General features: G+C 39.9%; 1 protein-coding gene and 1 long non-coding RNA gene across 3 annotated transcripts in view; one reads left to right on the plus strand and one right to left on the minus strand.

Annotated features, from left to right (window-relative positions):
* The window catches only part of LOC109394807 (uncharacterized), a 33,971-nt gene extending 28,116 nt beyond the window's left edge, over nt 1–5,855 (minus strand). Inside the window, exon 1 of the long non-coding RNA XR_002126513.1 lies at nt 5,787–5,855. This is a non-coding gene — a long non-coding RNA (uncharacterized LOC109394807). The remainder of the gene's footprint in view (nt 1–5,786) is intronic.
* The window catches only part of UMAD1 (UBAP1-MVB12-associated (UMA) domain containing 1), a 202,498-nt gene extending 192,729 nt beyond the window's left edge, over nt 1–9,769 (plus strand). For both annotated transcript variants that reach the window (XM_019665292.1, XM_019665293.1), the window contains one exon: nt 7,836–9,769. In XM_019665292.1, the coding sequence (XP_019520837.1) occupies nt 7,836–8,093 (258 nt within the window). In that variant the 3' untranslated portion in view covers nt 8,094–9,769. The remainder of the gene's footprint in view (nt 1–7,835) is intronic.
* The last annotated feature ends 1,300 nt before the right edge of the window (nt 9,770–11,069 follow it).

The raw sequence follows: 11,069 nt of genomic DNA on the forward strand, positions 1-11,069 counted from the left end.
ACACACCCAAAGGGCACAGTGGGTCCTGCTAAAGCAAATCCTGCTCTGTATGGTGAGCCCCTACACAACAGCTCCTCCACTGTAGTCATGGCCAGTCCTCACAACCAATCAGCCTGAGAATCAATCTCTCCCATTGACATGCAAACAGCAACCAAGGCTCAACTACATCATGAGGGCATACATAACCCACATAGGGGATACACTTGGAGCACCTGGTTTAGATGATCAGGGAGACTGTGCTCCTGGGCCCCATAGGACACCTACTACATGAGGTCAGTCTACTAAGAGCAGGAGAAATAGGAGTTTACCTAATACATAGAAACAAACACAGGGAGGCAGCCAAAATGAGGAGACAAAGAAACATGTCCAAAGCAAACAAACAAACAAACAAACAACAAAAAAAACAAGGCTCCAGAAAAGAACTAAACCAAATGGAGACAAGCAATCTACCAGATATAGAGTTCAAAATACGTTATAAGGATGCTCAGTGATCACAGAGAGAATTTCAACAAAGAGATAAGAAACATAAAATAGAACCAGTCAGAAATAAAGACTACAATAACTGAAATGAATATGTTAGAGGGAATCAACAGTGGTTTAGAAGATAAGGCAAAAAACACCCAAACAGAACATCAAAAAGAAAAAAGAATCCAAAAAAATGAGGATCGTTTAAGGGGCTTTTGAGACAACATCAGGCATACTAACATTGGCATCACAGGGGTACCAGAAGGAGAAGAAAGCAAGAAATTGATAACCTATTTGAAGAAATAATGACTGAAAACTTCCCCAACCTAGTGAAGGAAATAGATATACAAGCCCAAAAAGTGCAGTGAGTCTCAAACAAAATGGACCCGAAGAGGCTCACTCCAAGACACATCATAATTAAAAAGCTAAAGGTTAAAGACAAAACATCTTAAAAACAACAAGAGAAAAGCAGGGGAGCTCCCATAAAACTGTCAGCTGATTTCTCAACAGAAACTTTGCAGGCCAGAAGGGATTGGCAGGAAATATTCAAAGTGAAGAAAAGCAAGAACTTAAACAACCAAGATTACTCTACTCAGCAAAGCTATCGTTTAGAATCAGAGGACAAATAAAGTGCTTCCCAGACAATAAAAAGCTGAAGGACTTCACCAACACTGAACCAGAATTAGAAGGAATCTTAGAGGGACTTTTTTAAGACAAAAAAAAAAAATCAAAAATATGAATTACAAAATGGCAGTAACTACATATGTATAAACAATTACTTTACATATAAATGGATAAAATGCTCCATTCAAAAGATAGAGTGGCTGAATGGATAAGAAAACAAGACCCTTACATATGTTGCCTACAAGAGACTCACTTCAGATCAAAAGACACACACAGACTGAAAGTAATGGAAAAAGAAATTTCATGGAAATGGATACAAACAAACTGGAATAGCAATACTTATATCAGACAAAATAGACCAAAACAAAGGCTATAATAAGAGACACAAAGAAGGACCCAGAAATCCTACTTCCTGGTATTTATCTGAAGCAACCCAAAACACTACTTTGAGGAGACATGTGCATCCATATGTTCATTGCAGCATTGTTTACAGTGGCCTAGATGTGGACGCAGCCTGGGTGTCCATCAATGGATGAATGGATAAACAGGAGATTCATATATACAATGGAATATTGCTTGGCCAGGGAAGGGAATTGGTTCTTGCCATCTGTGACAGCATGGATGGGCCTGGAGGATATTGTGCTGAGTGGAATGTGTCAGACAGAGAAAGATAAATGTCATATTATTTCGCTTATATGTTGAATCTAAAGAACAAAATAAACAAACAGAACAGAAACAAACTCATAGATACAGAGAACATTTTGATGGTCTCCAGATGGGAGGGGGTTTGAGGATGGGTAAAAAGGGGGAAGGGATTAAGAAGTACAAATTGGTTGTTACAAAGGAGTCATGTGGATGTAGGGTATAAATAAGGAATATAGTCAATAATATTGTAATAACTATGTATGGTGTCAGATGGGTAATAGATTTGTTGGGGTGATAGATAGGAGTGATTTGGGGGTAGGGTGAAAAAGGTGAAGGCATTAAGAAATATAAATTGGTAGTTACAAAATAGTCATGGGGATGTAAAGTAGAGCACAGGGAATATAGTCAATAATATGGTAATAACTATGTATAGTACCAGGTGGGTACTAGACTAGTCAGAGGGATCATTTCTTAAATTACACAAATGTCTAATCATATGCTGTACACCTGCAATTAATATAAAATATAATGAATGCCAGCTGTAATTAAAAAATTTTTCAAGTGGGGGAAAAGGTGAAGGGGAGTAAGAGGTTCAAATTTCCAGGTATAAAACAAATAAGTCATAGGGATGTAATTTACAGCATGGGGAATATAGTCAATAATATTGTGATAGCGTAGTACAGTGTCAGATGGTTGCTGGACTTATGGTGATCACTTCTTTAGGTATATAAATGTTGAATAACTATTGTGTACAACTGAAACTAAATATATGCTAACATATATTTTATGTTAACTATATTTTCATAAAAATGTATATAGGAGGAAAAACAAAAAAAATAAAAATGTATGGTTATAAATATCAAAACAAAACAAAAACCCAAAATAGTCATGGGGATGGAAAGTATAGCATAGGGAATATAGTCAATAATATTGTAATAACTATGTATGATGTCAGATGGGTACTAGATTTATTCAGTGATCACTTTGATATGTGTCTAATCACTGTTCTGCACTTGAAACTAATATAATTTCGTATATGAACTATAATTGAAAAATAAATTTTTTAAAAGGAATGTTTTACAAACTTAATATTTGAAATAATTTTTTAAAATTTGGCTGTTAACCATAAGGTTAATTGATTCTTTTCTTCTTGCTCCATTGTGGTTAACATACTCATCCTTCCCTTTAAAGACCCATTTTATTATGCCGATGAAAATAATTGGAAGACTTTGTGTCTGAGCAGGGGCTGCTTTTTGCAGGGGAAGCCATGCACCTGTTCAGCCCTCAGCCCCCACCTCTGCTTCCACTGGCTGCCAAGCTCGAGGCTTAGTGATCCAGATTAGCGGGTGTGGGGTCCTTGAATTTTGACTCACATTTTCTTTGGGACGTATTCTTGTTTTGCCTCATAATTTCTCCTCTCCTGGCTCTCCGCGTGCCAACAGCAGCTGCATCATGGTGCTCACCCTGCTGCCAAGACGGCAGGCGGCCTCCTTAGAGACTGTAACATTGCACTCTAGCCAACTGTTAGGAGATAGAGGCTAGAGTCCCATGTACTGCACCTCTGAAATTCAGGTCCTTCTAGAAGGCATTTGGTAGAACACTTCGTCCATGGTATTTTTGAAGTTCATTTAATTTTTGGAAACGTTTTATTATGGAAAAGTTTCAAACATATACAAAGGTAGAAAGAATGCTGTAGTGTGTTCCCATGTACCGTCCTATTCTCTCCGTTTCAATAATGATCACCTCATATACAGTCTTGTTTCACTGTCCATGCTGTTTTCCCCTCCCAGACTACTGGTAGAGTCATTGCCAGGGGTAAATATCCCTTTAAATTACAGTTGCTTTGCTATCTTCCTTCAGTCTAAGATCTGTTACCTTAATGAGTTCTTAGTCTTTTCTTCCTAAATATAAAAGATATTAGAGTCCTTTTTTCATTCTAAATTAAGCCCAGGTATGCTATTAGTGACTGTCATATTTTCTAATACTGTCCCGTAATTTTCCGAGGCTTCGTGCATTCAGTCAGCCAGACTATCCAAAGCATGTCTGAAGTGTGTAGGATCTTAGCATTAGAGATCACTGAGTTTCATTCTCAGTTTTACCACAGACGAGCTGTGTAACCCAGAACAACTTTCTTAACCTTTCTGTGCCTTAGAGCCCTCTTGTTTTAAACATGGGACTAATAATAGCACACACCCCACAGAGCAGTTTTAAGACATAAGTGAGTGGATACCCAGATGGACCCGAGCACAAAATAAGTGTTCAACATATGCCTGCTGCTGTCACCATCATCGCCATCATTTCTTGTCCCTCCCCAGTCATTTTACAGAATAGGGAACGGAAGCCCAGGTGGGTGAAGTGACCCCCTTCTGGTCATGTGGCAGTTTTATCAGAACTTGAAACAGAAACTACACCTCAGTTACTTTATTATGTTAAATATAGTTTGACATAGCCTTGCCCTCCGGAATTATGTCCTGGCCATTAGAATCGCTTGGAAAAGGGAAGAGGATTAATAGAAGCATGAGCCGAGAAATGCGTAAATATTGCTGCTGGGGAGTTAAACCTTAGAAGGTTTGCGTTTAGAAAGCAAAGTGCTTTCGCGTAGGTGAGATTTCAAGAACGCTTCTCTTTTCAGAAGGGAGATGATTTGGGTAAGTAGACTGGAGATCATTCTGTACCCGAGGAAGAGAGGCAAGTCCAAGTACAGGAAGAGACCAACAGATCTAGGGAACATTTGCACCTGAGAGTAAGAGAGAAGGCGTGACAGAACAGGAGAGGGCAAGGCAAGATTGCTCGAACCCCCAGTGAATGTCAGAAACAAAAGAGATGGAAGGGTCCTAGACTATCGAAAGCCGAAATCGGAGCTGACATTGCTACAATGTCTATTTATTCACTTGCACTTACAAACTTTATCTGACCCACATGTAATCCTATGAAATAGGTCCTATTATTGATCTCATTATACAGCTGAGCCACAGAGAAGCTAAGTAACTTGTCCAAGGCCATGTGCTTATTCATAAGCAGGAGACCTTGAATTTGCATCCAAGCTGCCTGGCTCTAGAATCTCTGCTCTTAAACACAGGCCATGCTGCCCCATCGTAACCAAAGCCCTTGGTACATGCTTAATCTTGAAGAATCCAGCACATGATGAAGCCCCTTTACCAAGGATGGAGCTGTGGCATCATTCCTCCCTGATACCTGTGCTCTCGGCTGACCCACGGAACTGTATTTAAGTCCCAGTTAGGTGTCAGGAGGCAGGCTCTGTCCACTGCATATTGGACCTTTTGTATAAGCTTTGTCTTAACAGGGTGTCGTTCCTTTTGTTCTATTTGCAGTCCTAAGGAAGTACTGCAGTGTTTTACTTTCACATAAAGTTGTAAGACCACTCGTGATAGGGATGTGTTTGGGAACTTTGTTAATATGAAGTCATTCACTAAACAAATATTTCTTGAGAGCCTCTGTTGTATGTGTTGGTTGATGCCTGTGAAGGGAGAAAGGTTCCTCCTCTCCACAATCTCCAGGGATGTTTCCTTTCTTATGACCTCATTAGCATACGAACTGCCATTGTTTTGGCCTACTTACAAAACAGAAAATAAAATCAAGAGAAATTTCACTTGACTCCACATCCCTTTCCAGCTATTGACCCCTATCTCTTCCCATTGATGGCATAATGTCTAGAAAAATGGCCTGTTCTCGAATTTGTCGTCACTTTCTTCCCTCTCATCCTCTTTTTAAACACACACCAGTCAGACTTTCTCCACCAGATCTTCCCCAGCTCTCTGACTCTTATTATATCTCTCTGCCTACTAAGTCCCACTGGGATGTCTGTTAGGCACCTGGAACGTCCAAAACCGAACTCGATGGTCCTGTCCAACCTTGCTCCCCCGACACTCCTCCCATCCCTGTAAATGGAGACTGCGTCCTTTTCGCTCAGGTCCAAACCTCTGGCTTTGTCCTGAGTCCACTCTTGCTGTCATACCCCACCTCCGTTACATCAGCATATCTTGTTGGCCTTACCCTTAAAATGTATCCAAAATCCAACCGTTTCATCTCACCTTTACAGTCACAACCTCAATCCACATCACAATCATCTCTCATTCCCAGCTGGTCTTCCTGCTTCCTCCCCTGGCCACTGTGCTCCCCGCTGCCTCCTGCCAACATAGGAGCAAAAGGGGTCCTTTTAAGACAGCCTAGATATATCTCCTTTGCAACAATGTGTTCTTTTTTTGCTACATGCAACAGTATGGATAAATCTCCTACATACAATGTTGCGTGAAAGAAGCCAGAAACAAAAGAGTTCCTACTATATGATTACCTCCATTTAAAATACAAAAATAGGTAAAACCAATCTATACTGTCAGAAACCTGGATGGTGATGGGAGGCGGGGCCATGGGGTTCTTACTGAAAGAGAGCATCATCAGGGCTTCCAGGGAGCTGGTCATTGCTGGGCCTTGATCTGGGGGCTGGTTGCTTATAGAGGTTTAAGTTGGTTAAAATTTAGCAAGCTGTACACTTACGATGCACCCTTTCCTCTGTGTATTTTACACTTCCATAGAAGTTTTTTGTTTGTTTGTTTGTTTTTAGCTGAGCCATCCTGCTACCTGTTGGCAGCTCAGCGGCTGCTCAGCTCGGGCTGGACGCGAACCACGGTTGCTCAGAGCTCAAACTCTTGAGCGATCTCTTAACCCATAGAAGTTTTTTAAAATTGTTATTTCTTACACAGAATATCATTCTTCTCTAGACTTAGAGGTTTATAAGCAATTATAATGTAAACCCCATACAGGCAAAAATCCTGTCTGCTTTCATCTATTCAGCAAATAGTGAGCACCAGGCACAGATCGGGGCATATGGGATACAGCAGTGAGCACAAGAGACAAAAACTCCTTAAGCTTCCCAGCGAAGATAATCAGAATAAAATCTATAACATGTAACAAGGTGCTAATGACTCTGGAGAGGAAAAAAACAGGAGAGAGAGACGGGAGTGCTGGAGCAAAGGAGGGGAGGTGGGCAGGACACAGTTTAAAGCTGTCAGGAAAAGCCTTACTGAGAAGCTGACCTCTGGGCCAACACTTGGAAGGTGAGGGGAAGGGCCCAGTGTGTATCTGGGAGAAGAGCCTCCTGGGCCGCAGGGGGGGAAAGCAAAGGCCTGAGGCAGAAGCAGGCTGGCGTGCGTGAGCACCGGCAGCGGGGCAGTGGAGCTGAGAGGAGAGCCAGGCAGACTAGCCGGGGATGAGTGCAGAGAGGTACCTGGGGCCAGGCCCCCAGGGCCTCCTAGGCCTCTATAAAGACTCTAAAGTAGTTTCTGCATGAGACCAGGTGGGGTTGGGGAGCCAATGTTTGCCTAAACTGATTTTAGTTGTGTTTCAGCCACTTTGGGGCTTGCAATAGAGTGCTGCTATGAACACCCTAGTTACACGTCTTTTGGTAAAAGATTATGCACAGTATATGAACTTTAAAGGAATTGAGTAAGACATATCAATCCTTATTTGAATAACTTCAGCAAAAGTCAGTCAACCAGTCTATTCTCATGGTACACACTCGAGGTAAATTCTCAAGTATCTATTAGGGTAAGGCAGTGAAGTAGGCAAGGCAGAGAATACACAGACAGGGCAAGTAGACTGCCTGCCCTCAAGGGCGCTAGAGTCTAGTTGGTGATGACTGCATGTGAAACAGCAACTAGCAAGGACACATAGGAAATGCTATATGATATACTAGGCAGCTTGCCCCATGGGCAAGGTCACGTTGGACTGTGTTGTTATAAGATTTCACAAAGAATCTGGTAAATCTGTAGAACCTGAAAGCATACATCCGGTTTAGAAAAGCTGCGGAAGATTTTGCAGACATATCTCGCCTAGGGGAAGAGCCAGAAAACCAGTCTGTGTTTGAGGGGGCCTGAGAGGGTCAGGTTGAGGACTCATATGAAAGCCCAGTAGAGTTTAGATGGATATGTGTCTCAAGTAAAGTAGGCAGCTACATTCTAATCTGGGTATACTTATGCATTCCCCCGTTTCTCAATCATTTTGGTATATTCGTGTCACATTTACCATTACCAATCCTCCAAGTCCATAAGGTCTAAATGATTTAAATATATATGTATTTTTAGACGGGCCAAGGAAACTCATCCCGTGTGACTGTAGCAGGCTCCGAGGCGGAAAATAAGGCAGGCCACACCCTGGAAAGCGGCTCGTTAATGGCCGAGCTCCTGAGCGACGTGCCCTTCACCTTGGCCCCGCACGTGCTGGCCATGCAGGGCACCACCAGTGACCTTCCTGACCACTTACTCACCTATGACATCAGCGAAAACTTATCACGGTTTTGGTATGATTTCACTCTTGAAAATTCAGTGCTCTGTGATTCGTAATTTTTATGTTTGTTTGCGCCGCAACAGCTTTAAAACAAAAGTTGGCCTGTTTAATTTAACCTGTTGGATGTTCTTTGCCATTTCACTGTTTGGAGGCCCTCAGGAGAGCAAAGACCATAAAGCAAAGCCAATAACATTATGTTCATTGCTCTGTGTTTTAGACTAAAGTATATTTGTATAAAAATGGAACTGAAGCTCTACTTCCTTTCCCTCAAATAATACATATAAAAATGAGGCAATCAGGGTTTTATGAAAGGAAAAAAATTCCTTCAACTGAGCTCTCAGAAGATAACACCCCCAGTTTATGTCCAAAGCACTGTGAAAAATAACTGGGGCGCTTTCCTTACTTTCTGCAAGTCTGAAGTCTGCCCTCAGTGTGAGTGGGAATTCTCTCTGGCTTGGAGGAAGCTTGAGTTAATGTAATCCTGTTTCTTCTTCCAAAATATTTATGAATTAATTCAGGTAAGAAATTGTTGCCGGTTAGCTTGATTTCTTCACTCGTGATTTAGACATTGACGTGGAAATTGAAAACTCTTCCTAAGAAGCGGTGGGAGTTTGCTGCCATAAGACAGTTACAACAGGACTCTGGATGCGTCTCTCTGAGTGACAGATGTCAGGTTCCCCACATCCACTGCCGTCCCTCCCACCTTGAATGATCCTGCGTCTCTGCCTGGCTGCTACTTCAGCGTGTGCTCACTCACCAGCTTTTCCAAAGACCTGTCCCGCTCCTGCCTCAGTTGGCATTTGCTTTCCTCCCCACATATGTTCCCAGTTTAGGCAGAGAACCACATTCCCTTTCAACTTCCCTGCCTCCTAAAGAAAAACATCTCATGATGACACACATTATTGCTGATAACACCCTTATTTTTTTGTGGGCCACGATACAGATGGAAATGTTTTATTGCTAGAAAAACTGAAATCAACTCATTTCCAATCAGAGTGTGGGCAGAACACCTAGATATGACTTTTAGTTCTTGAATATCCAGTATTTATTCCAACAAAAACAGAAAAGAACTGCCATTGGTCAATAAGCTGCAAAGGGAAGAGGTAAATTGGAGTACTTTCTGTGCCACGTAAAATTTAAATCACATTTGTTCTGATTAGTAGCAATATGAGTTATTAGCTCTGTGCCAAATTTTTAGTATATGTTTCACAAAAATAGAGTGCCATAGCAAAACTAAACACTGTGCATAAGGGTACATGAATTATTCAAGTTTTAATGTGTTATGCATGTTTGTTTAATAAATGTGACATGGTCTTGATAAAAACGCTACATTATTTAAAAGATAAAGAAACATTTCTATTGACAAAAACATGCTTCATTTACAAATAATGTTACCATATGAGGCAAATGATTAAATTAGATCTCTACACAGTTCTCATAAAACATCAGTCTAGCAAATACGACTTATTACTAACACAAATGTGAACATTTTATACCAGTTTTTGTGAAAACACATCCTTTTGGATATCCATGTTAATGTACCTTAAACCTAAATATAAGCATGTCAGCAATTTATCTAATATATGTTAGATTTTGTCAAATAGTTATACATTTCATTTATATTTATGTCTACCATGTTATAAATATGCTTATATGTCTTTTCATTTGCCTAAAAAGTCGTTATATTTAAATAAATGTAAATTAAAATAAACTGACATTTTGATTAATTTCAGATTCAGAAAAATGGTTTTCTTTGCATTATTCATGTCTGAATGCAAGTTATTGATTCTTTGGGAGACAAATATTTAAGTATATAGTTTGCATAGTGCAGAGCAGAGTAAAGTATGAAATTTCCTCTCATATGTATATTTTAAGAAATAACATTGGGAATGGTAAGATCGCTCACTAGCTCTGGCTTAATAGGACTGGAAAGATTTAGGAGAAATCAAATGAACATCTCTCAATAAAGCCCATCACAAAATTGAGTAAGCACCACTGTTAATTACCTATTTTTAACAAAAATATTATGAAAATGGCCATTTTAATTTTCTTACCCTGTATATAAATCAATGTCACCATTTTAAAACTGGGAGAAACATTAGAAATCAACCAGCCAACTCCATTTTACCCAAGAGAAACTTGAAGCCTAGAACAGTTAAGTGACTTAAGTTACCTAATTAATGATAAATGTTTAATGGTGTTAATAATGATGATATAAATTATAACAAAGCTGAGTGCGCTGGGAGGAATGGTTCACGCATTAGAGGCAGGCAGAATTTGTCGTGGCCCCTCACTTACAAGCTGTGGGACTTGGAGTCAGTCTCCTAACTTCTGGGTCCTTGGTTCCCTTGCTTGTTAAATGGTAATTGTGTGCACCTTGCAGGGTTGTGTTAGGCTTTAGGTGGTGCCTGTCAAATGCCTAGCAGTATAAAGCTTGACACGTCAGAGGTGTTCTGGGCAAGGGAACTCTTGTTATAATTCTCATTACTAACCACACACATACAATAGTCTAATGAAATGCAAAATACATATTAACTGAACTGCTTAAAGGGTGATATAAAAAATAGCTACCCACATTTATTGTAGGTCCCTCCTGCCACATTATTTTTTTCCATATTAAGTGCCTCACTATGAAAAATATTCCTAAAATATGTGGCTTGACTCTTCTGTGATTCCTTGGTTAAGAATCCCATAGGGGACACTTTTTATCCCTATTATCAAGCATCATGGTTTTTGCCTCAATATACGTTATCATTATCAAGTACTATAGGTATAGAATGTACAAATGATTTTACTGAATCTTATTTTTATCCCTAAAATATATGCAGGAAGTTGCATGTATTTTTTGTTTTTCAGCTTTTTAAAATGATATTTGCATCCTTTTCTAAAACCAGAATTAGAGAGGCAATTCTGACCAATTTATTATTCTGGTTAATTAAATTTTGATTAACTGAACTTTTAAAATTGTATCATTAAATGTTAACAAAAGCATGTCTCATGTTAACAATTCTATAAAACCCCACAATCGTTTT

Source organism: Hipposideros armiger, unplaced genomic scaffold, assembly GCF_001890085.2.
Source record: "Hipposideros armiger isolate ML-2016 unplaced genomic scaffold, ASM189008v1 scaffold_438, whole genome shotgun sequence".
In the NCBI taxonomy this organism is placed as follows: Eukaryota; Metazoa; Chordata; class Mammalia; order Chiroptera; family Hipposideridae; genus Hipposideros; species Hipposideros armiger.